The sequence below is a fragment of the Gouania willdenowi genome, chromosome 9 (assembly GCF_900634775.1).
Source record: "Gouania willdenowi chromosome 9, fGouWil2.1, whole genome shotgun sequence".
NCBI lineage: Eukaryota > Metazoa > Chordata > Actinopteri > Blenniiformes > Gobiesocidae > Gouania > Gouania willdenowi.
In genome coordinates this window covers 3,919,369-3,945,033 of record NC_041052.1, presented here as the reverse complement: position 1 = coordinate 3,945,033, position 25,665 = coordinate 3,919,369, and the positions used below count along the sequence as shown (strand labels likewise).

General features: G+C 36.8%; 1 protein-coding gene across 4 annotated transcripts in view; it reads left to right on the top strand.

The window, feature by feature from the left end:
* Window positions 1–25,665, top strand: part of aopep (aminopeptidase O (putative)) — a 156,054-nt gene that overhangs the window by 23,366 nt on the left and 107,023 nt on the right. For all 4 annotated transcript variants that reach the window (XR_003674874.1, XM_028458675.1, XM_028458674.1 and 1 more), the window contains exons 7-8: window positions 17,919–18,117; window positions 19,110–19,216. Coding sequence is in view for 3 of the 4 variants with exons in the window: in XM_028458675.1 (XP_028314476.1) it covers window positions 17,919–18,117; window positions 19,110–19,216 (306 nt within the window). In the remaining variant the exon portion in view is untranslated. The remainder of the gene's footprint in view (window positions 1–17,918; window positions 18,118–19,109; window positions 19,217–25,665) is intronic.

Here is a 25,665-nt window from a genome sequence, read left to right as displayed (position 1 = left end):
ATCAACTGGTTCCATGTTACGGGACTGAAACGCAACATTGTGACTGTGAGGGAGTGGAAGAGTTGAAGAAGTTCCAGGCAGGGCCTGAACATAACAATTTTTGTCAGTGTGTTCGTGTGTGTGCGCATGGTCCGTTAACGTAATGAATGTCCTCGTCGCTCGACCAGTGTACGAAGTGAGGGAGCGTGTGCTCAGAGCAGATCGATTATTATCTGTACGCTGTTTTTAAGTGATTGGCAAAATAAACGTTGCAAGAATTAAACCGGAGTCCCATGTCGTACTCAATGACTGTGACCCTCAAGCTGAGGATAGTTTCAACTACAGAGAGTTAGAGATGAAGCTGTGGAGGCAGAACACACTGGAACTACGCGAAGCCTCCATCAGCATTAGCATTAGCATTAGCATTAGCATTAGGAGCAAACACATATTTCCTGACTGTGGCATCGCAAAACCTGCTGTTGCTTATAGTTCGCATTCACAGGTTCACATCGGAGGTGGCGCACACAGGATAATTCATCATTTTATGATTTATGAGTCATTTTTGTGTACATTTGTTGTTTTGTTTATCATTGTTGTTGTTGTTGTTGTGTGTGTTTTTAAGTCCTTTTATGTATTTTTGTTTACTGTATTTTTATCTCATTTTGCGGGTTTTTTGTTGTTGTCCTGTGTATTTCTTTTTGTCATATTATTATGTGTTTTTGAAGTTATTATTTTGTATATTTTCCTGTCTCTAGTTTTTATTTATTTTGTGTGTTATGATTATTTTGTGTATTGTTTCATCATTTTGTGATTTCTGAATCATTTTTGTGAATATTTGTTGACGTTTTGTGTGTTTTTGAAGTCATTTTGTGTGTTTTTTCTCTAATGTTGTGCTTTTTTGTGTTTTGGCCTTGTGTACTTTTTCATCATATTGGACGTTGTCTTAAGATTGTGTACATTGTGATAATGGCAAAATGACTGAAGATCTTTCCCAAACTGAGTTAACCTTCAAATGTAATGTTGCAGTGTTTAAAATGTGACCTTCATTGTGCAGATGTAGTGGTTTTCTTTAGTTTTGTTAAAAGTGTAATTAGAAGCTGTCACGTTTACTTTCAGACCTGATTGGCAGTGATTATGCACCACTTTGCACCAGTACTGATTTTCTCCACTGTGTCATCATTCATTTCTTCTCTTTTCCTTCTTAAGTCTCAGTGGATTTCTTGCCTTTCTGCTCTCCTCTTCACTATGATCATCAAAGTAACTCTAGAAGTGTGTGACACAGACCTGCTCTCTCAGGAGCCAGTCTGGGGGTCTGGGCCAGAAGAGGGCGGGATGTGGAGGGGTGGGGGGGGTGGATCTTTCTGCCACAGAAGACAGCGAGCTGTTAATCAAATAGTCAAGGATGAGGTGTTTCTTTTTTCCTCCCCACCACCTTGAGTGGATCTCATTCATCTATTGCTTCACAAAACACTCAGTGAGTGGAAGAGACGGCTCTGCATGCCTGCACCTGGACAGAAAGAGACGGAGGGTCTCTCTGGGGTTTTTAAAGTAATTGCTAGCAGTTTGGATTTTTATCTGAGCTTAAAACTGCTGGAGATGTTTTTATGAAATAAAAACATGGTGTAGGCCTTGTAGATCAATAAATCAATAAATTGAAGAGAATTTACTCTCAAACAAGTGGAAAAGGTTGAAGTTGCAGCTTGAAAGTTGATTTTGATCTCCACTGTAAACACTCAAGTTTCATATATTGCATTGTGGGATTTTGAGTCCTGTAGATCAGTGTTTCTCAAATGGGGGTATGTGAACCCCTAGGGGTACGCAATGGCACTACAGGGGGTACTTGAGAGAGAGAGAGAGAGGTTTTATTTTTAGTTAAAAATGATAATTATACTACATATTACCGGCTGCAACTCACTAAATGACTGCAAAAACACACAAAATAGGATAAAATTATACTGAATAATAAAAAGAACAGACAAACAACAACAAACTACACAAAATGACACCAAAAACACATACACACGCGTCCGATTGTCTCCGTTGACACCATCAAAAGCCAACTTAAGACTAATTTATTTGTTCAAGCCTTTAACTAGCTATTTTTGGGTTGCTATGATTTTATTTTTTCCTGGCCCTTTTTATAAGGTGTGTACTGTTTTGATTCTAAACTGTGTATTTTAGTGTATTTTCTATTTTAAGCTGTGTTGTGAAGCACTTTGTGGCTTTTTTGTCTACGAAAGGTGCTATACAAATAATTATTACTTACTCACACATGCTAAGAGAGAAAAATACACAAGGTCACTACAAAATACACAAAAATAACAGAGAAACAACCACGTGACACCAAAAACACACAAAATAAGAGAAATATATTCTGAATAATAAAAAGAACAGACAAACAACAACAAAATACACAATATGACACAAAAAAACAACACAAAATGACACAAAATGATACAAATGATCTTTTTTTTTTTTCACCAGCCCTCCCTAGGGAAGGGTAAGAAATACTTTATTAAAGGGAGGATGTAAAAAAGAGATGGCAGTGTTACACCAAGGTGAGGGGGTGGAGGGGGGTGGGGAAGTTAACAGGGAAGAGGGATACAAGATAGGAAATGGAATGGGTGGGGAGTAGTCGATAGGTTTCAAGTGATGCGATGTGAAATTGTGGTTGTGTATATTGTGCTTATTGTTGTGTTATCAATACAAATGATCTTGATTAGAACATGAACTGAGTCTTGGTCCCATATCAGGAGGGAGATGACCGGAAATTTAATCTATTCAGGAAGCATTAAATATTGTTTCATTCCACTTATTTACAAAATAAGATTATTTAAAATGTGTTATTCAACTTCAATTCAATTCAATTTTATTTGTATCGATTTACAACAGTCATCTCAATGCACTTATCAAAATAGAAAATTCATAATAAGAAAGAAAAAACCCAACAAGATCCACATGAACAAGTATTTAGCGACAGTGGGAAGAAACAACTTCCTTTTAACAGGAAGAAATGTCCGTTAGAACCAGGTTCAGAGGTGGCAGCCATCTGCGTTGACTGGTTAGGGTTAGTGGACAGAAGGACCAACAGAACAGGGTCGAGAGATAGAACATCAGAGTGTCTCAGACTAGTTGAGCCGTGAACCATAGATCAGGAACTGCCATCATCAGCTTCACGACACCTGAAACAGAGCAGAGAGAGAAGGAAGAGGAGAAGGCACTGACTGCAGAAAAACATGATACATTATTATCAAGTCATCCTGCCTTGGCCTTGGGCCTCACTCCCAGTGGCCTAGTCAACACTTATTATAAAGGTGACAAATCTCTTCCTGTTTATTGGTAAGATAACAGCGACTCCAAAGTCTGTAAATGCGACCGTTCACAGACGAGCCCATGTCCGCTCTAGCGGTTATGTTATCACTACTTCATTCCATCATGATGCTCTATAGTTGTTTTTTTCCAAGAATTCTGAACAAAATGTTCTGAGTGGGTACTTGGATTTAATAGTAAGAGGAACGAGGGTACTTGAGCTAAAAAAGTTTGAGAACCACTGCTTTAGATGGAAGTGTTTTTACTTCATTCTTACTGTGATTTCTTGGGTTTGCCTAAAAAAACTCCACCAGAGTGACTTCCCAACACATTTCTGGCATATGTTTATTTTGGGGCTTACACAGAAAGGTCCGAATCCTGCCAAAATAATTGACTACTTTCTGGCAATGCAATGAAATAAATGTATTTATTTCACTGCAATAATAAAACGTGCAGTGTTGACCTTCAACAACATGTGCAGACAAGGTGGGGAAAAAAAAACTCTGCCATTATGACTTCCCAACGCAATTCTTGCAGATGTTTATTTTGGGGTTTACACAGAAAGATCCAAATCCGGATAAAATTAAATGTGTGGAGTAGTGAGGTGATATCACGTGACATACGGGTAACAAACTAGAACAAAAATAGAGTTCAGCCAATCACTGTCCTTCACATCTGGAGAAGAAAAAGAAGACATGACAGTAACTGGACTTCACATTCCACAATGCAACGCGCACCAAAGTTTTCAGACACTGCCAATAACGAATGAGATCAAGGGAAAGCAAGACAAATTTATTACTTTTGAAAAGTATATTGGTCATCATGTTTGCATGCGTGTTTGTTTGCGCACATGATAGTGTCTTCAATTTTTGATGAATCCACTTCAATTTTTCCTGTTAATTGGTTGTTGGGCACAGATGAGACCATTCTATTTTGGTGATTGTCCACCAGCAGGTGGCGCTATAACCAAGGTCAACACGTTTTGGCCTATGACTCCCACACCGTATGTCGCACATTCAAAAAGCTCTTATCTACAGATTCCCTGAATAGCACTGAATCACCTGGGCTAGGCCACGCCCATTTCTGTCTATAATTGTGTAGCGCAAAATCACAAAAACTACAAAACCTACTTTATCCAACTCCTCCTTGGGGTTTTGTCTAATCAGCGTGAAACTTGGCACGTAGAGTCTTCAGTAGGACCTGATCTGAAGTTGAGTGAATAATTTTTTTTCGTCAAAATATGCGCAAATTCTTAACGAGTAAATTTTTCTAGCTAGCTATAAAAACGCAAACTGTTGCATATCTCGGTCAAAATAAAGGCTAACAACACCAAATCTGAGATCCTTGGTTGCCATGTAACTGTGGGGGTCTGAGCCAAATTTGAATGATGTTGGCCACTAGGGGGCACTGCTATTTTGGAAAATGTATATCTCCTAATTGTCATGACCGATTTTTACCAAATTTGGTGGGTATGACCTAGGGTTGCTCCTGAGGTCATATCTTGAAGTTAATTGTGAATTACAGTTTTTGGGGATTTGCTTTGGGGCCACACAAAATTAGGCCGCCAGTTGCCCATGTCTGCTTTAGAGCATCCATCATAAAAATGATGGAGAAAAAACATGAATTATTTTGTAAATTACCAAATAATTCAGTTGTAGATATCTCAAATTCACCAACTTAATGAAACTTTTTAGGGGCTCAAAGTTTTCCCACGCTTATATCACATGAGTCATTTTTTATCGTAAATTATGGAAAGAAATCTGAATTATTTTTTTTTTTACAAAGTCTTGCAATTTCTCACAAATAATTCCACAAAATTCCATAAAAATTGGTTACAAAATCAAGAATTTTTGAAGTAAAGATGAAAATTGCTCTTTTTTTCCGACAATCTAAAATCTGTGGCCCACTTGAGTTCAAAATGAACTAAAATGACACCCCTGCTCTATTTTCTCTCCACTCTTCCTTTTTGTCGTCGTTTAATAAAGACAGCTGGGTGCAGTTTAAAATTCACCTTCTGGTTTCCTTCTCTTCACTTTTCTATTTACATTTCATATCACGATTTCCTCCGCCGACTGACAGGCTACTTAAATGATCCCGCTGCCTGAAAAGCACAATGTCATGCTGGAGACTTGAGCAGAAAATCCCTGAAATATTTCTTGTATTTATTGAATATTGTGAGTTATCCCTGGGATTAGGTGGAAGCGCAGCATTACTCACAGCTGCTGGCGTCTCCTATGTGTGCAGTGTTATCCCAGGTGTCATATGCCTTCATTAGACAAGGATCGCATCTAAACTGTTCTTATGAGAACCTGCTGGGGCAACAGCTGGCATATTGTACTTTACAGCGCTAACACAGGCTACACTCAGCCATAATTCTGGATTAGAGGCTATGGCAGGACGGGCCTGTCACCACACGCCCGTCCTGCCTTAAAACTAATGGATGAGTCTAGAGAAGTGTTCCCTGGACTGATGGATGGGTCTATTGTGTGACACAGGAGGAGCATCACTACTGATCCCTGTGTAGAGCATACATATTGTACATACCGGGGCTGGAGGGTGATAGTGGAGCAAAGGGTGCTTTCCTTCATTTGTGCAAAAACTAGATGTGAAATGTCTTTGTGACCTCCACATAGAGCCTAAAAGAATGAAACGCTCGGCACAAAGTGATGGGAAACGATTTCTGCTAATGCCTCCGATATGTGTGTGTGTTCGCCTTAAGCCCCAGAGAGCGAGAGAGAGAGAGAGAGAGTCCTACACTTTCTGATAAAAAGGCTTGTTTTGTACTCAGTTTCACCCCTTGCTCTTCACTAATGGGCTTTATGTTTCCTCACAGAAATGTCTTCATGTGCAAAATAGAAGTCACATAACGTTTCAGTTCAGACATTGGCAACTTTTATCACAGCGGGGGCCGCAAAAATGTGTTTGTCTGACCCGAAGGTCATCGTGTCAACATGAAGAAAGTGTGTTTTTCTTGTCCTTTTATGTATTTTGGGAGTTATTGTGTGGATTTTACTTGTCGTTTTGTGTATTATTTCTCATTTTGTGCATGTTTGTGGTTATTTAGTTTGTTTTTCCAAGTCATTTTGTTTATGTTTTGTGTGTTTCTGGAGTAATGTTTCTCTCATTTTGTGCATTTTTGTTGTTTTGTATATTTTTCTGTTGATTTTTTTAGTTGTCTCGTGTATTTTTCTCTAATTAGTCATTTTGTCAATACTTGTCATTGTTTAGTTTGATTTTCAAGTCATTTTGTATGTTTGTTGTTGTTTAGTGTGTTTTTCATGTTATTTTGTAGATGTTTGTTGTTGTTTTGTGTGGTTTTTTTCTCCTTTTATGTATGAGTCCTAAAATTCATGTTTTTATGTATGTCTTTCACATTATTGTTTTCATTATTTTTATATGTATAATGGCTGTTCTATTTGATTCACAGCACTATGATTTATGTTCAGCACTTTGATTGAAAATGCTCTAAAAATAAGTGTATTATTATTATTATTAGGCTTGTTTTGTACTCAGTTTCACCCCTTGCTCTTCACTAACAGGCTTTATGTGTTTCCTCACAGAAATGTTTTCATGTTGAGCAAAATAGAAGTCACATAACATATCAGTTCAGACATGGGCAACTTTTATCACAGCGGGGGCCGCAAAAATGTGATTGTCTGACTCGAAGGTCATCGCGTCAGCATCTAGAATAATAATGACCAATCTGACCATGAAGAAAGTGTGCTTTTCTTGTTCTTTTAGGTATTTTTTGAGTTAGTGTGGATTTTTGTTGTCATTTTGTTTATTATTTCTCATTTTGTGCATGTTTGTTGTTGTTTAGTTTGTTTTTCAAGTCATTTTGTTTTTGTTTGTTGTGTTTTTGGAGTAATCTTTCTCTCATTTTGTGCATGTTTGTTGTTTTGTATATTTTCAGTTTTTTTGGAGTTGTCTTGTGTTTTTAGATTAATGTTGATTATTTTTAAATTGATTAATTTTGTGTTTTTCTCCACTTGTCGTACATGTTTTTTTTTTTAGTCATTTTGTATATTTTTGTTGTTTAGTTTGATTTTAAAGTCATACTGTATATGTTTGAAGTTCTTTGTGTCAGCATTCAGAATAATGACCAGTCAGAGCATGAATAGTGTGTTTTTGTTGTCCTTTTATGTATTTTTGTGGATTTTTGTTCATTTGGGGCATGTTTGTTGTTGTTTAGTTTGTTTTTCAATTTTGTTTTGTGTCTGTTTCTATTACATTTCTGTAGTTTTGGATTAATATTGATTTTTTTAGTTGTCGTGTATTTTTTTCTGATTTCATGTGTTTTTTTTTTTAGTAATTTTGTATATGTTTATGGTTGTTTAGTGTGTTTTTCCAAGTCATTTCGTCTGTTTTTATTGTTGTTTTGTGTTTCGGGAGTTATGTTTCTCTCATTTTGTTCATTTTTGTTGTTTTGTATATTTTTGGGGTCATCTTGTGTGTTTTTGGATACATGTTGTTTTTTATTTAGTTGTTTTTTTGTGTATTATGTTTTTTAGTCATTTTGTGTATCTTTGGACTCATTTACTGCCAGTTGCCCATGTGCCCGTGTTAGTCATTTTGTTTATGTTTGTTGTTGTTTTGTGTGTTTTTTAGAGTACATTCTTTTTTATTTTGTGCATTTTTGTTGTTCTGTATCTTTTTCTGTTATTTTTGTCCAATTTTGGATTCATCTTGTGCGTTTTTGGATTATTGTTGTTTTTTTTTTTGTTTTTTTGTGTATTTTTCACAAATTTTGTATGTTTTTTAGTAGGGGTGTCTCGATTTGATATCGGATATCGGTCCGATATTAGCCTGAAAACGAATATCGGATATCAGATTCAAATGTCCGGATTTTTTTTTTAATTTCTTTTATTCAATTGTAGAATACTGTAGATATTATGTTGAAGGTTAAAAATAATTGGTTAATAATAAATGGGTCAGTTTTTCTCATCCCTACTGTTGCTGACTATTGTTCTCTGTTTGAGTAACATCACTTGATCAAAACTTTTCTAACATTCCACACAAATAAGTTATTATAATTTTTTTATTAAAGAAAAGAGCGAGAGAAAAAAAAAGTATGTATGATTCATGCTGAAATCGGATCAATATCGGTATTGGCTGATACGCAAGCCTGCAATATCGGTATCATATCGGAAATGAAAAAGTTGTATCGGGACATCCCTAATTTTTAGTCATTTTGTGTATCTTTGGATTGTTTAATAATGTTTTTTGAAGTCTTTTTTCTGTATCTTTGTGTGTTTTCTGTGTAATTTGTCTCTCATTTTGTGCATGATTGTTGATTTATTTGTCATTTTTGTGTATTCCTGAAGTTCTCTTGTGTTTTTTTAGATTATTGTTGATTTTTGTGTATTTTTATTAAATTTTTTACATCTTTTTTTTTTAGTAATTTTGTGTATATGTTGACTCTGTCTTTGGGGTCTGTATTAGTAAGTTAATAGTTACTCATTTGTACTAATATTGCTTTACTTTTAGTGATTAAAATAAGTCCCCTATCATCATTCATTTGATTTCCATGCTTTGGTTTTCATGGTCTAAATACATCATTTGGTATTTCCCACTGGTAAAACTGTTTATAACAAGACGGTGTCAGCCCTATTGTAAAAACGTTTTCCTTTATTGGATTTGCTTCATTTGTTTCCAAGTGTTAAATGGAGTGTGTGTCTGAATGTTGGTGGTGTCTGAGTGTTTGGTTGTGTCTCAATTACAGCATCTCACATCGTTTTGCATTTGGGTTAATTCTACTTTGATATCACCTTCATCTGTCATTCCATTTTATTATTGAGATACGTCTGATATGGTTTGCAGAGGTGAGTCAGTTCATTTTCTATCTCCTCTCTGTCTCATTCTAATTATGTATGGCAGAGAGAACGATGACTATTGCCTGACGGGCAAAGAAAATGTACCCGAATATATTCCTATGAAGCAGATTTGTGGTATTTTTCATGGAGGTGGTATTGAAAGTGTTTTTTTTTTTAAAAAGAGAAAAGGTTGTGAGTGCTGCGTGTCATGATGAGTGATGGCCTTTGCATACAAAAAGCCACAGTGATGCAGGAATGCAGCTGATGTCACATAAATGTCACGTTAACCTCTCCCTCAGGCTGACTAACAGGAGCCTCTCACAGCCAGATGTGCTCCTGCTGTGCTGCTCGAACACTTTTTGAAACAATGTGGATATCATTTTTAAAAGAAGTCCCAGTGGATTAGGGCTGCACAGGTGTGTGCGTAAAGAATAGAGTGAATTGAATGTGATATTTTTATGCTTCTCTGTGTGAGAAAAGAAGGAAACCATTCATCAGTTCAGTCATTGAGATGAACCTGAACACAAGAACTTAGAGGACTTGGAAAAAGGTTTGTGACAGGTGAATAATTTACTGTACTTTGAAATTGAATAGAATAGAAATGTGGGTTATTATACAAAAATGTATTTTATTATCATTTATTTATTTGTTTGTTATATATATTGTATTTATTATATGATTTATTTTATATTTTATTTATTATTTTCTATTATATATATTTTGATTATTTAATTTTATTATGAAAAGGAAAAAAAAGACAAATAATTAACAAAATTTTTTCATTATTCATTTTTTCAGGTATGAGAATAAAATGATGAATAAAATGCTGTACTTCAAAATTTAATACAATAGAAATATAGATTATTATTTATTAGGGGTGGGGCAATACAATTATAAAAAAAGTATAATAATTAAAATAATTATTATATTATATCATTTATTTATTATCTTATTTTTTCTTTTTATTATGCGTATTATTTGTTTATTATTTATATTTTATTATATTTATTATTATTAACTTTTTTTATAAAAGGGAAAGAAGACAAAAAATAAATAATAATATTAATGTATGCATTATCATGAAATTGATCAATTTAAATTTATTCCAGACTTTGAACTCTGTGTGAGCGTCTCAATTTTCAAACTGAATATAAAAAAGGCTCAAATAGAATAAATCTGAAATAAAAATAGACTTTCCCTTTTTAAAGTGCCACAACTTTAACATCTATTTAAATAAATCCACAGTGTATATACAGTACATCTGGTGAAGTTTTAAAATCGTGAGTTCTCATTGCCTGAAATTAAAAGAAAGTGTGTTAGATTGTGTCTAAAAAGACATTTTTTATCATTTAATTTAGATTTTAACATCACCATGAAGTCTATTTTGTTATATATTTATATTTAGATCTATATTACACAGGAAGTTACATCATAATCAGGAAGAAAAGGATTGATTATATCATTTAAGCAACATTTTCTATCATACGTCAACATCGAAAATAGAATTATTTTCATTTCTTGAGCATCTTGAAGCTTAATTTTCTCCAGACCTCAGACGAGGTTCTGCTTCTTTACTCCAGATGTTTTCTAATGTCTTCTCCTGCCATGTATTTCCAGCCTGTGATGTTGGTTAGGTATACAGTAATATGTAGATGGGGTGACTCTGACACTGAGGGCCCCAGGCCGCTCTCTGCTCATGTGATCAGGCCCTACATGGAGTGGCATTTGTGCAGGTCCTGTGGGGCCCCCGTCTAGGAGCACGGAGCTGATCTGCAGCCAGCCAGGAATGCCAGACATTTGAAGTCAGACTTGTTAAAAAGAAACAAAGGCTTGTAGGAGTTTGGTCCAATAGGCTCCTGTGTCTAAAATAGACCACAAAGAGTTTTCATGTCAGATGGCTTTAGGAGAAGGCTGCACCTCTTATCCAACATCTGGACAAGTTCTACTGTACATATGGGATATATATATATATATATATATATAATACTCGAATGTCTTGCCAGTCCAGTCTCATGCACTTCTTGAAACTTTCACAAAAATGACCATGTAATTTTTTTTGTGTGTGACAACACGATTTACACCGTTAAGGTAATATGTGTGCCCCTTAAGCATGGTACGCACATGCTTAAGGGTCAGCCAAGCTAACCGCTACTGTGCTGCTGGTCGCTAAGCTAACTGCTACTGTGCTGTTAGTCGCTAAGCTAAGTGCTCCTGTGCTGCTAGTCGCTAAGCTAACTGCTACTGTGCTGCTAGTCGCTAAGCCAACTGCTACTGTGCTGCTAGTCGCTAAGCTAACTGCTACTGTGCTGCTAGTCGCTAAGCTAACTGCTTCTGTGCTGCTAGTCGCTAAGCTAACTGCTACTGTGCTTCTAGTCGCTAAGCTAACTGCTACTGCACTTCTTGTCGCTAAGCTAACTGCTACTGTGCCTCTAGTCGCTAAGCTAACTGCTACTGTGCTGCTAGTCGCTAAGCTAACTGCTACTGTGATGCTAGTTGCTAAGCTAACTGCTATTGTGCTGCTAGTTGCTAAGCTAACTGCTACTGTGCTGCTAGTCGATAAGCTAACTGCTACTGTGATGCTAGTCGCTAAGCTAACTGCTTCTGTGCTGCTAGTCGCTAAGCTAACTGCTACTGTGCTTCTAGTCGCTAAGCTAACTGCTACTGTGCTGCTAGTCGATAAGCTAACTGCTACTGTGATGCTAGTTGCTAAGCTAACTGCTACTGTGCTGCTAGTCGATAAGCTAACTGCTACTGTGATGCTAGTTGCTAAGCTAGCTGCTACTGTGCTGCTAGTCACTAAGCTAACTGCTACTGTGATGCTAGTTGCTAAGCTAACTACTGCTGTTGCTCTCCTCCACGATTTCCCTAGAAACAACCTTTACCTCAGGCTTAGCTCCACTTATTGGCTTAAAAAGCTCTTTTTTAGCCATTTTCTACCATCATCAGCGCTGACAGAGAAATTGTTTTTGCGCAAAATCACCCTCGTAGCGTGGGGGCGTGGCTTAACTTTTCACTCTCTTCCTCCCATTGTGCTGTTCCCATATTCAATTTGGTGTTTACACTGAAATTTCCAATGATTTCAACTCAAAAAAAGACACCGCTGTCCAAATATAATACTTAAGTGATCAAACAAACATATAATCGCACAATTTCACTTCCAATTGAAGCAAAAATAATGCTAAAGTCATGTTGGTGCAACAGCAATAGAGACATTCCTTTTTGTAACAGTGTCAAGTTTCCTCATGAGATTATTTTGTTGTATTTCTTTCACTTCATCATAGATTATTATCTTTACTTTCCCAGTTTGTGGAATCTTTCCAGCCAGCAATGATAAACCGATAATCTTATCATTCACTTCCTCATATCCATTATCTCCCTTTCCCTTTTTCCCATGTTATTATATTTGGTTCATATCAATGTGATTTCTCACACATGTAAACATATAGTCCACACTATAGATCGACCGATATATTGGCCGGCAGATTTATGGACAACCAAAAGATTGGTTGAATCTTTTTTTTTTTAAACTTGTATCTGCATCAGTCTTTGAAAATCGGTCGACCTCTAGTCCACACTTTCTTTTTGCCGGTTGATTTGAACTGCTGCTGCAGCTTTGGGTCGAGCTGGGATGGGGATGTCAATTACACGACCATGATATGACCCCTGCTGCATTATGCATAGGAATCTCCCACTGGGGGAAAGTGGTCCACAGACAGCAAAGATACATGGAGGGATGAAGGGATGAATAATGGATGGAGACATAAGGGGCCAAAAAACATCGACAATCTCTGTCTGAGCAAATTCAAAATGTGCCCCCTTCCCCACCTCTGAAGCTCACGACTGAGATACTCTGAGTGACTCTGAGTCGGAGGTAGAGACGCTTTAATCAGTCTTTCTGTTTGTGCGTTAGGACCCAGCGGGGCGTCGCCTTCTTAAAGGTCACTTCAGGTTTGCCTCTGCATTTCTTAGAGCAGACATCAGCCACTCATTGACATCATCTTTGTTTATACGCTTCTCTTTCATTTGTCCAACGGACTGTGTGCATGCTTTTTAATAACCTGTTTTACAGCAACAGAAATAATTAAGGCTTTTAGCATTGTTCAATGCTGCATAGATGCCATAATCAACATCAGAACTGTTTAATTCAATGGCTCAATAAACTTGGTTAATGTCTTTTAAAGAAACTGCCTCTCCATTGTGTTAAAAACAATACAAATGTAGCAGCGGCTGCCAAAACTGAAGATCCTTGGCACTCTTGAGGTGTGAAAATCCTTTATTGAAACAGGGATGTCGTGTGAAAACAGGTGCTTAAAGCTGATATTCGAAGTTTTTGAGTCTCGATATCTCGCTCTAAACTGCCTCACTTCCTCCCACTGCCTCTACCAATCTACCAGAAGACACGCCTCTACTTTTCTGCACGTGCATCGCGGAACTTAACAAGGTCGCATTGGATTGCTTTGATATAGATCTATGGGTCAGGTAAAAGAAAAAGGTGGGGGGTCGGTGGCGGGGTGCGCTGGGTCCTTGGCTCCTTTGGGCTTTCTCGAATGTGTATATGGGGGCGGTGGCTGCCTCGGGCTCCTTGGCCCCCACTCTTTCTGCTGGCCTGGCTGCATCTTCAGGCCCGGGGCAGCGCTTGGGTTTACAGCAGTGGTTTTTGCACATACATTGGTCTGCGATGCACTGGCATGTCTGGGGCTGTGGGATAAAACTCGTACTGGGATTAATCTTAGACACGTTGATCCCAAATACCTGTTTTAGATATAACCACTGACTTCTTCCCTCTATCCACAGCCACCACCATTATACTTAAGCTTCACACTTGTCACCAGACTGGCTTGAGTACACAACGCAATAAGCAAGAATAGTGTTTGAACATGTTTAATTAGCTCAGTAACTACTTTATGCTGCTAATTACATGTATATGGAGAAGGTGATAGATGTCACCATGTGTGTGGGTACGACGTGTTGTGCATGCTAGTGCATGAACGTTCCCCCCCCCGACGCAGCCTGGATGTCACGTACCGTTAGTCAGCGTATATGTATAAGTATCATAAAAGATGTTGTTGGCATTCATCCGTAGCCGTAGTGCTATGACATTTGTCAGCGCGGCGATGGATCCCGTCCCCCCTCAGAGGAACATCCATCTCTGAAAGGCTGTCTTTGTGTTTCACACTCACTCGATCGCTCACACGCAGCCACGCTAGCAGCTGACAACAAAAGCCATGCTTCTTCAATTGTACGGGAATGAGATTAAGCTACAAAGGAACTCATAAGGCTAATGATAGCATCTAATGCTCCAGTGGGAGCGTCTGTTTGTGTAATCAGGAAAAGCATGGAATTAGTTGTGAGAGGATGTCTCAGAGGACATCAGTGGAGTAGTAACTGACATGTAACTAAAAAACAAAAGGTGTTTGATGTGCTCACTCGTCTTTCAACTGTGACTTTCCTTCTGTTCTGTTGTAATGAACTCAGCTTGTCATCATAAATAGGTTGTAGCGTGGAAAGAATAAGTTCTAAATGATGTTAACAGGTCGTATGCTAATTCATCAGTAGCAGCTAGAAAGATTTATTAAAGCTGTGTGAGTAAAATCTGGATCAACAGGTGAAGTAATTGGATGCAGTGTGTGTTGAATTTTAGATTTTAAACATTTTTATCAGATAAAGACACAATGTAGGCCTCATAGATCAACAAATCAAAGATAATTTACTCGTAAACGGTTGAAATTGCTGCTCGAAAGTTGGTTTTGATCTCCACTGTTGTCGGAAAAGTTTGGATCATTGCATTGTGGGATGTGGAGTCCTGTAGACCAGTGGTTCTCAGCCTTTTCAGCCCTTGACCTTCAAAATAAAGGTTCCAGAGTGCGGGGACCCCCACTGTAGCTGAAGGTGGTTGAACACAGACATGAACATTGAAGAACAGTCATGTGGAGACAGGGTCATCTATAAGGGGGAATAAAGGGGAGAGATTTTTGGGTTCCATCCATTAAGTCAGTAAAATGATGGTCCATTGTTCTATGAATCTGTGATAACCACATTTATTTATTTATCTGAATAATATCCACTGTTATCCAGGAAGTTTACTATTATTTGCAGATTTAAAAATATATAATTTATAAAAGGGGTAAACGTGACCAAAAATGATGGAAAAGGTTGTAAAATGGGATTTTAAAAAACACTGAAATTGGTTAAAAGTTTTAAATTAGAGTGGCAGAAAAAGTGGTAAATAGGGTTCAAAAAGTGTCAATATTGTCTTAAAATTTTTTGTTTTGGTTAACGTAATTTAAAAAGTAGGAACAATTATTTTAAACTGTCAAATAATGGGCATGACAAATTGTGAATGTGGTTAAATTGGCAAAAATAAGCATGAAATATGGTGAAAAGAGGTTAAAAGTGGCAATAATGGGTCAACATATGTGACATTAGCTGGAAAAGTGGTGGAAAGGGTTTATAAGTGCTGAAAATGTCTTGAAAGTGGAAAAATGTGCAAAAAAGGCATTGAAATGTGATTGAGAAGTAGCAGAAATGGGAGTAATGTAGCAAAAATATGTTGAAAGGATCAAAAATATGGCAAGAAAAAGTGATGAAAATAGGTTAAAATATGGCAAGTTTGGTGTAGTTTCAGAAAAAGGGTAAAAAGCTCTAATTGTTTAAAAAAAAAATAGTTTTTTGAAAGCATCTGGTGACCCCCTTCCAGTGTCTCGTGACCCCAAATGGGGTCCTGACCCCAAGGTTGAGAACACCTGAAGTGTTTTTACTTAATTCTTACTGTGATTTCTTGTTTTCGCCTCCAAAAACGCTGCCAAAGTGACTTCCCAAAACATTTCTGGTGTTTTTGTTGAACGTTCTACCAAAACAATGTCAGATGTTTATTTTGGATCCGAATCTGCATCTGAATGAAATGTAATGTCTGGCAGAGTGAGGTGAAATCACAGGGAATACTTGGAACAAACTAGAACAAAAAAATGATGTCAAAGCCAATCATTGTAAAGAAACCACAGTAAGAATGAAGTAAAACCACTTCTATGCATCCGTCTATGGGACTCTACATCCCACAATGCAATGCAGGGAACTTATTAAAGAGTGTTTACAGTGATCTTTGATTTATTGATCTATGAGGCCTAAACTCTGTCTTCATAAATTATCGTCCCATGGAGCTCTGAATTAAAAAGAAGAAACATTGAGATTGATGATCTTTTTCTCTTTGAATTCACTTCCAAAGCATTTTTAGTTGCATATTTTAACATGGGTGGTATGACCTTTTTCACATTTTGCTCTACCATTGTTGGGTCAATGTTGGAGGAGACTGTAAGAACGCAGAGTGAAAGGTTTATAGACATAGTTTGGTTCTTTGGAGTCATTCGTACCCACCTCTGTGACCTCTCTCTCTCTCTCTCTCTCTCTCTCTCTCTCTCTCTCTCTCCCCCCTCCATGCTAACACACACTAAGACCCTCAGGGTTTCCAGAGTCAATAGCGTAAGAAAGAAGAGAAGGCTGTTCAAGAAAAGTCTTCAACCATGACCTTCACTTTGAGCTCTGTGATTGGTCCAATGGGGCCTCAAAGAACAAAGCCTTAAACATGTTTATTCCTGTGTCTGTACACAAGGAATAAACACTTTAATAATCACTGATAATTAACTGATAAAAAGACGCTGTTTTAGTTCACGGCTATATTTATTGATTTAGTTTTGTGTATTTTTCTTGTCATTTTGTGTATTTTGGTATTTTTTTGTTTTGTCATTTTGAATATTTGTCATTTTCTATATTTTTCTGTCATTTTGTGTCTGTGTTTGTTTGTTTTTTGATTTCTTTGGGTCATTAAGTACATTTTTGTTTTTGTTTTGTGTGTTTTTGCTGTTGTTTTTTTTTTTTACTTTTTCAGTCATTTTGTCTGTTTTGTAGTCCGTGTGTTTTTGAGTCATTATGTTGTCATATTTTATATTTTTTCTGTCATTTTGTGTGTATTTGTTGTCCTCTTTTGTGTCTTTGAGTTATTTTTTGTATTTTTTATTGTTGTTTTGCGTATTTTTCTTTAATTTTGTGTGTTTTTCGAGTCATTTTGTGTGTGTTTTTTGAGTAATTATGTGGATTTTTTTTGGAGTCATTTTGTGTGTACTTTGTGGGCCAGTCAAAATTAGACTTTGTGCCCCATGTGGTCCCCGGACCACCAGTTGCCCATGTGTGTGTTAAGTACTGTGTACAGTGTGCTGCATAGACAATTCTTTTATCGTTAATTTTTTTATTTTTGAAAAGTACGCCATGATGGACATACTGAGTTAATATCTTCCATAAAACCTTTAATAACTTAAAACCTGTTTGTTTTTACTTTGTACTTTTTGTGTTTGTCGTTGATTGATTTCACTGGTTTTATAGCCATGTTAAGAAGACAAATACCATTTGGTCCATGCCTTATAAAATGCTAAGCCTTTGTAATTTAATGGCGTTGTTTTATTGTTAGTGAATGAAACGTGGAATTGTTGAGTTTTAAGTGTTTGATGGGTGGGCTTTGGCCGCCGCACATACCAAAGAAGATAGAAAATTAAGAATAGGTTTGTTCCTCCCATCAGAATGAATGAGTAGGTGGTGTTTACATTAACATTCTCAGTAATAACAGGTGTGTTAACCCTGTGATCTTTGTAGGGGAGTGTTTTATATTGCTCTAACCAACAATTCTACAATTTTCCTTCATAAGAAAATTGCTATTCTCCCGTCTTCTAATCCTCAATCTCCTTTTATGTCTGTCCCTCCCCATCTCCCTTTTCTTGATTTATTTCTGGATTTAAATCCTCCTTGTTCATCCTTTAAATCTTCCCCCAGCCCCCATATCATTTTCCTGTCCCAGAGTGTGCTGAGTTCTGGAGAAAACAGCCGTTCTCTGTGTGGATCCAGGATTTGCCATGAAATTGCTCACTCCTGGTTTGGCCTAGTTATCGGAGCCAGAGACTGGACCGAGGAATGGATCAGTGAAGGCTTCGCCACCTGCCTCGAAGACATCATTTGGGCTCGAGCACAACAAGTAGGCTCCAGTCATCTGTCTTTTTCTAGTAGCCCCCCTTTTTTAGGGGCCGCATTTTAGCTTATCTTAATAAACCTGAAGATCTTTATGTTCTGTAGCTTCAATAGTTTTTTCTAAAATGGCTTTTTTATTCAACCACTTTTTACAAATGGATTTTCACAACTTCCAGTGTTAAATTTCCTGGAAAAAAAGTTATCTTAATAAATGAAACGGTAACATATCATTCAAAAATAACTTGCTGGAATTATTATGCAAAAGTCAAGGAAAGCGATCAGCAGATGCCTCTGAAGAAGACTGGCAGTTGACAGTTGAAACATGTCAGTGGTTCAAAGTAAGTTTCCTGAAGAACAGTTGTCTGAATAAATGAAACCGTAACATATTATTTAAAAAGAAGACAAAATGAACTAGGTGTACTTATTACACGGAAGTCAAGAAAACATCAAAGCGATCAGCAGATGCCGCTGGAGAAGACTGGCAGTTGACAGTCGAAACATGTGCAGGAGATCAAAGTTAATTTCCTGAAGAACAGTTGTCTGAATAAATGAAACTGTAGCATATTATTTAGAAAGAAGACAAAATGAACTTACTGGAATTGTTATGCGAAAGTCAAGAAAACATCAAAGTTATCAGCAGATGCCTCTGAAGAAGACTGGCAGTTGACACTTGAAACATGTCAGGAGATCAAAGTAAATTTCCTGAATAAATGAAACCACAACATATTATTCCAGATAAGTTCAAGGTTAACCATTATCAAATGTAAAGGCGTGAGGGTAAAAACTAATATTTACATTATCCGTTAATCCTGGGAAAGTTTCTTTTTTACTGGAGAAAATAAATGCTTCAAGTTTGGGTGATTTCAGATCCAGACATCAGGTTTAATTACAGAGAAATTGTCAGTGCTCATAAAATCCTCGGTTTAACCAGAATTTTTCTTTATTTCATTTCTTGCATCATTTAAATTCCATTTTCTATTAATAACGGTGTCCCTACAGCTCTCTGTGCAGGAGACAGCAGAGCAGTTTGAGCTGAAGGCACTGCTGAGGTGGAGACGACTTTCTGATGAGCTACAGAACTCAAAAGAAGAACTTCAGATTCTCAGGTTTGAGTTTCATATTTATTTTTCTTTAATATTTCACTTTAGTTGAGGATTAGGTAGCTAAAGCGTTCACTTGTGCACATTATGCATCAGTTTTTCAAGTGTAGTAGTGGTGTCTATGACGTGTGTGTTTGCTCCATGTATTTAATAGGTTATTTATGTTCCATTTATGAATGAAATCATTGTGTTCATTTCATAGTAACGTTTAGTTACTGCTGTTACTATCACATTGGCCTAGAGCAGTGTTTATCAACCTTTAGGGGCGTGACATCATGGCGGAGGGTACAAGAGTTTTTCTGTTATTTATTGTCATTCATACTGTTATAAAATATGGGATTGCATATTTTATGTTGTTTTTATGAGTTTTGGAGAAAGGATAGTCATAAGTTTCAATTTCTTATCCATGGTGTTGACATTTTTTTGGAGAAGTCGTCTAAAATGGGGAAATTAACAAATGAAAGCATTCAATATATATGGTTTTATAATGTTTATTTTGAGTTAAAAATGATAATTATAATAATGATGACTGAAATAATCTTGATTAGAACATGAACTGAAAATACAAGGGTCAGGTTTGGTCCCACACCAGGCACTAGATGACCAGAAATGGTAAAAACTATCGAAATAAATCTTTTCAAGACGAACTAAATACTGTTTCATTCCATTTATTTACAAAATGACTTTCTTTAGAATGTGTGTTATCACTCATTCATTCCATTTGTTCCATTTTTTCATAGTATTCTGAACTACTTGGACAGAATAAGTGCTATAACGTTACTGCCTGTTAGCGCTCTAAGCCTGGCTCTAAGGCTCAGTCTGTAATTATTTTTGATTACATTGATTATGAATAGCTTATTTTACTAATGAGTTTTTTTCTTCCCACTGTCGCTAAATGCTTGTTCATGTGGATCTTGTTAGTTTCTTTCTTTTGTACTATGGACTTTATATTTTGTTCAGCGCTTTGAGATGACTTTGTTGTATTTTGCGCTATCTAAATAATGTTGAATTGAATAGAATGATGTGGTTTTTTTGGTTGGAAACCCAAATCCCAAACTTTTTTTATGTTTTTGGGTCACTGAATGCTCTGCTGGCCTAACATGGAACAATTCATTTTTTTACCATATCAGGTTTCTTTAGCTAAATTTGCAACTACTCAGCCAAAGTGCAATGCAAAACATTTATTAATTACACATACTGATGGGAGAGAGAGACTGGCCAATGTTTTAGGGAAATGTAAGATAATTTGAATATTTTTGGATATTTTTCAACCAAGCCTGTGAGTGGGCACACAAACTGGAGAGTTGGACTGTAGGAGATCCCTAAGGGTTAGTAGATTGTGCTCATGCAGTACACGTGCTCTGAGCCCACATAGTGAGGTGGAATATTGTTTACGGTAAATGAGTAAGTTTGAGTCTAACGGGACTAACGGGAATCATTTTCAATTAAAAATAAAGAAACCTCTGCTTTGAGAAACCCAGCTACAGTACCATTATTAACCTTTGAAACAAGGATGTAACCTGTAATAACTGAAATGACTTTTGAAATATGTAGTATGTAGACGCAGTTGACTTCTCAAAAGGTCAGACTTGGCCAATCGCATGCAGACACACACGGTGGTAGACAGATACACATTCCACAGATACAGGTGTGGCAACAAAGTACATCCAGGTGTGCTGCGCTGTCTTGTCTTGGAAAAGTTCAGCACAAACCCTCTCACACACACACACACACACACACCCTGTTGTTTTTACCGAGGGTGGAAGCTTCTCTGCTGTCAGGAGATTAAAGGTCTCAACCCTCATCGAGGGGTTAACTCTGAGAATGTCGAAACACAGAGTAGTACAAGTGCACTTGAGGTGACACCTGAAACAGTTACGCTATTACAGCTACTCGTTAGTAAAGATATAGGACGATAGCTCGCCGTATGAAACCGTCACGAGATCCATCGTCGTGGTTCGAGGGCTATCGCGATGTCACAAAGCTTTTCAGTTGAAGTAGACAAAGTCAATGCCCAAAGCTCTCAATAGCTCAGAAAATGTAGCTACGCTAATATTGTTTAAAAAGAACATTTATTTATTGATTCAATATTGTTATTATACGTCAATTTTATATAGCGCTTTTCTGGGTACTCAAAGTCGCTTTACAATGAAGGGAGCAGTGTTGGGGTTCGGTGCCTTGCTCAAGGACACCTCAGTAGTTCTCGAGAAGTGCCCTGGCATCTCTCCAGCTACCAGAACAACTTCTGTTTTTTTAGGTCCGCACCGGGACTTAAACTGGCGACATATGGAGACGTATTTACATTAGGTGCTTTTAGCAAAATGCTAATTTTCAACACTTGTCTATGGAAGGCTTTTAAAGAGACCCCTTAATTTTTTATTTATTTTTTTACAAATTTAGACTAAAATATTTGGAATGTACTTATTAGAAGATATATGCTATTTTGCACAATATTTGTTTTATTAACTTTTAGAAATGGGACTACTTTACAGTTTAAAAGCCTGTGTTCCTCCATCTTGAAATCATGTGATTGATGATGTCACACGGCCCCACTGCCTGTAAACATCCCATTGTTTCCTATTTGAGTGAAACATTTAGCAGCTTTTTAGATCATTTAGCATCTTTTTTGGTCAAAATGTTATAAAAAACCAGGAAAAGTTAAAGATGTCGATGTAAACTTCTTTTGTTTATGGAAAGACGATAAAAACAGAACAATTGAAAACCGAAAAAAAATCTGTGACTGCAGGGGGCAACAGTTCCAATCTGCGGTTTCGTAGAAGACAATAAAGCAGAGAATAAGAGCTCTCCTAAGGAACCTTTACTCTCCCTTAAACAGTGCACGGCTAAAGCTTTTGTGGCTGAAGTTAGCGAGTAAATCACAGACTGTTGAAGGACTATAACCTTAAAGGGTTGAAAAGGCTTCATTTGGGTCGGACGGGTTCGGGTTTTCTTTTTTTGGCCCGATTAAAGTTCTATTTCACTCCAATAGAAATCAATGGGCTGTTTACAGGCAGAGAAAGTAAGAAAGTGTCCAATGGTTCCTTCAGCTCTGGTTTGATATGTTGAAGCAGTATTTGTTGCTTCTTCAGGGATGATGTTGAAATAATGTTGAATCTTCAGCTGTGTGGGTAGTAAATTATTCCACATTTTTACTTGTGCAATAGAAAAGGTTTTGTGCATTGGAACGCAACGGTTACTGTTTACTGCAGGAGCCCGTGTGTTGACTCGATTCGAGGCCTGACATGTTTAAATAAATTCTCCAAACATAGATAGAGCCAGAGGATTTAAACCTTTAAAAGTCATTTTAAGATTACATAAGCTGATAAAGCTTTCAAAGTTGAACATATTGTGCTTTTCTAGTACAAGATAATGTACTAAAGGAATGTTTTTTGAAGAATGTCATGATTTGGTTTTAATTTTAGACTGGCATCACTGGTCAGTAGCACTTTTTGCACTTTAAATACAAAAAATTGGTCTTATTTATGTTATGTTATTTATTTTTTATTTTCCTATTGAGTGCAAAGGTCCCACTGAGAGTAAATATGGGTTACACTTTTCTTTCCCTTTCCAAAAACATTGTATTGCATTGTTAACGTGACGTCTGTCTATCGTCCCATCCCTACTTTTTAGTATATGTAGTTCCTTCCTTGTTTGACGCTAATCTGCAGACATGGACAACATCATGCTAATGCTGTTTCCCTTTCTTTTCCTGCTTGTGTCATCGGTAGAGTCTCTGCTGTGAGTGAAAATGATTAGTTGTGCACCTCTCCCATCAGTCTATCAGGGTGTTGGTCCGTATGGCAGACAAACAGGTGATTAGCAGGGTCCGGGTTCTGTTCCTCTGCAGCTGACATGGTTAAATAAACAATGTAAACCATTGAAAAGATTGCAAGCAGCTGTACGCACTCGTGCATTCATACACACCTGTGTGGAAGCCAGCAGTAGTGTTGAAAATCAGATAATGGATCAGAGGCAACAAAGTGAAGGGCATTTGTAAACATGGGATTACTTATAGGAAGCAGGTGAGAAAGTACTTCTTTTTAACACTCTTTCAGAAACAGTTAAAGTATCAGTTAATCAAGTATTAGGAATTATTCACTTCCATTTTTAGTTGTACTTTCTACCCTTCAGTTGTAATTCAGTATCAGTTTAATAATTTACTTTATTCAATAAAGATGTAGAAACCTTCGTCCAGAACAGACCCTCAAACTGATTTAGTGCGGCCATGACCCAAAGTAAATGCACAAAAAGATGGAGAAATACGTAAGAGATAACTAAAATGATCAAAATTACTCCAGAAACGCACAAGATAACTACAAAAATACATAAAATCATAGAAACAGATAGAAAACAGCATAACAAATACAGGAAATGACTCAAAACACACAAAATCACAAGAAAATTCACAAAACTTACCTAAAATAATTAAAATGGCTACAGAAATACTCAAAAATAACAGAAACAAAATGAATACACTAAAGATTTAAGAAATATATACAAAACAACTACAAAAATACAGGAAATGATGAAAGAAACTCACAAAATGACAGGAAAATACACAAAAAATACCTAAAATAATTAAAATTCTACAAAGATACAAACAACTATCAGGAACAAAAATAAATACACAAAAATAAGAGAAATATATACAAAACAACAAAAATGCAGGAAATTATTTAAAAACACACAAAATGACAGGAAAATACACAAAAGATACCTAAAATAATTAAAATGTCTACAGGAATAACACAACATCAAGCTAAATTAGAAAAAACACACAAAACATCAACAGAATGTTGATTCCAAAAATACGCAAGTTAACAACGAAAAACACACATAAACCTTTGTTTTTAGGGTTACGGTTATTTGAACTCATTTGTTTTCACTGTTTGATGATAAAAACATTTTAAATACATCTTAAGAAGACCTCTTTTAAAATGGGTGTGGCCAGTATTAGATTAATAAAATGAACATAATGTAAGAAACTAAAGCTTCTACACAGATTCAAACATAACAAAGACAAAGTCACGCACACAGAAACAGTCAAATCTTGACGCTGCCTTGTTCTTTGTAAGTTCAGTAGGTCACCAGTGACACCCAGTGATGCAGCGTGTTCCCCAGTGGCCAGTGTTTATCAGTCCATTTCAGATGAGTTATATTTAGGCCAGTCTGGACCAGACGCCATTCTCCCTGCTGATTTACTGGGCTGCTGGGAGCGCTGCTCTACCTTATCCGCTTTCCACAGTCCACCCAGTGTAATTTGTCAGGATATGGCTTGCGGAGCTATAAAACTGTGTGTGTGCACGTGTGCATGTGTGTGTGTGAGACATTAAGTCCTGTCAGTAATAGCTCCTGATTTCCTCCGACCGCTTCTTCTCTCCCTCTCCATCTTGGACACACCCAGGTCTATGCAGGGATACACACACACACACACACACACACACAGACACAGACACACACAGGAGTCAGATAAGAGCAGCATTTACACAAAAACACGTTGGACTATTGTGGAACATTTCAGGCAGTGAACAGTTCTTCCTTTTAAAGGTTAACTTAATCATCTCTGACAAAGACAGGCAGAAAGAGGCGGGATTTAAACGTGCGCACTTCCCAGTTTAGGCCATTTAAAAGGATAAAGGGGATATTTGTTTACCGTGACGTTGAGGGATCATCATGTTTCCTCTCATGGCTGTGCAGATAATAGACTCCATTTCCCATGACATACTGTACATGCGTGCTGTCATTGTATCTGCTCCTGTTTTTTTTCTTTATCCGACACATAAATTGAGATGTAGGATTTAAATAAAAAGACGGAGCTTAGAAATGAGACGATCCTGTCCTGCTGAGCAGAGCTGGACAAGGAGCAGAACATCCAAAATGCCATTAAAATAAAGGAGAAGCCTTCATTCACATTTATTTAGGATTTAACACTCTTTTGGACAAAAAAAACTTTGTATAATAATTCACTTTTTTCAACAAACCAACCCTCAAACTAATTTTGTGTGACCCCAACTTAAAGTAAACACACAAGAAGACAGAAAAATATGCAAGAGATAAATACACAATTATCAATATTACTCCCAAAGCACACACAAATAACAGAAATATATACGAAACAATAACAAAAAACAGGAAATGACTCAAAACACACACAAAATGACAGGAAAAGACACAAATATATACAAAACAACAACAAAAATACAGGAAGTTATTGACAAAATGAGAGGAAAATACACAAAAGATAACTAAAATAATCAAAATAACTACACACGTTACTGTAATTGAGTTACTCTTGTTTTTTTAAAATGTACTTAAGTACAGGTAAAATTACTGATTTAGTAATATACTCAAAAAAGTACAAGTACTCATAAAAGCAACTCAATTACAGTAATGTGAGAACTTATAATCTATTACTTTGGTTTCTACCTATTATGTTGTTACCAACATGGCACATT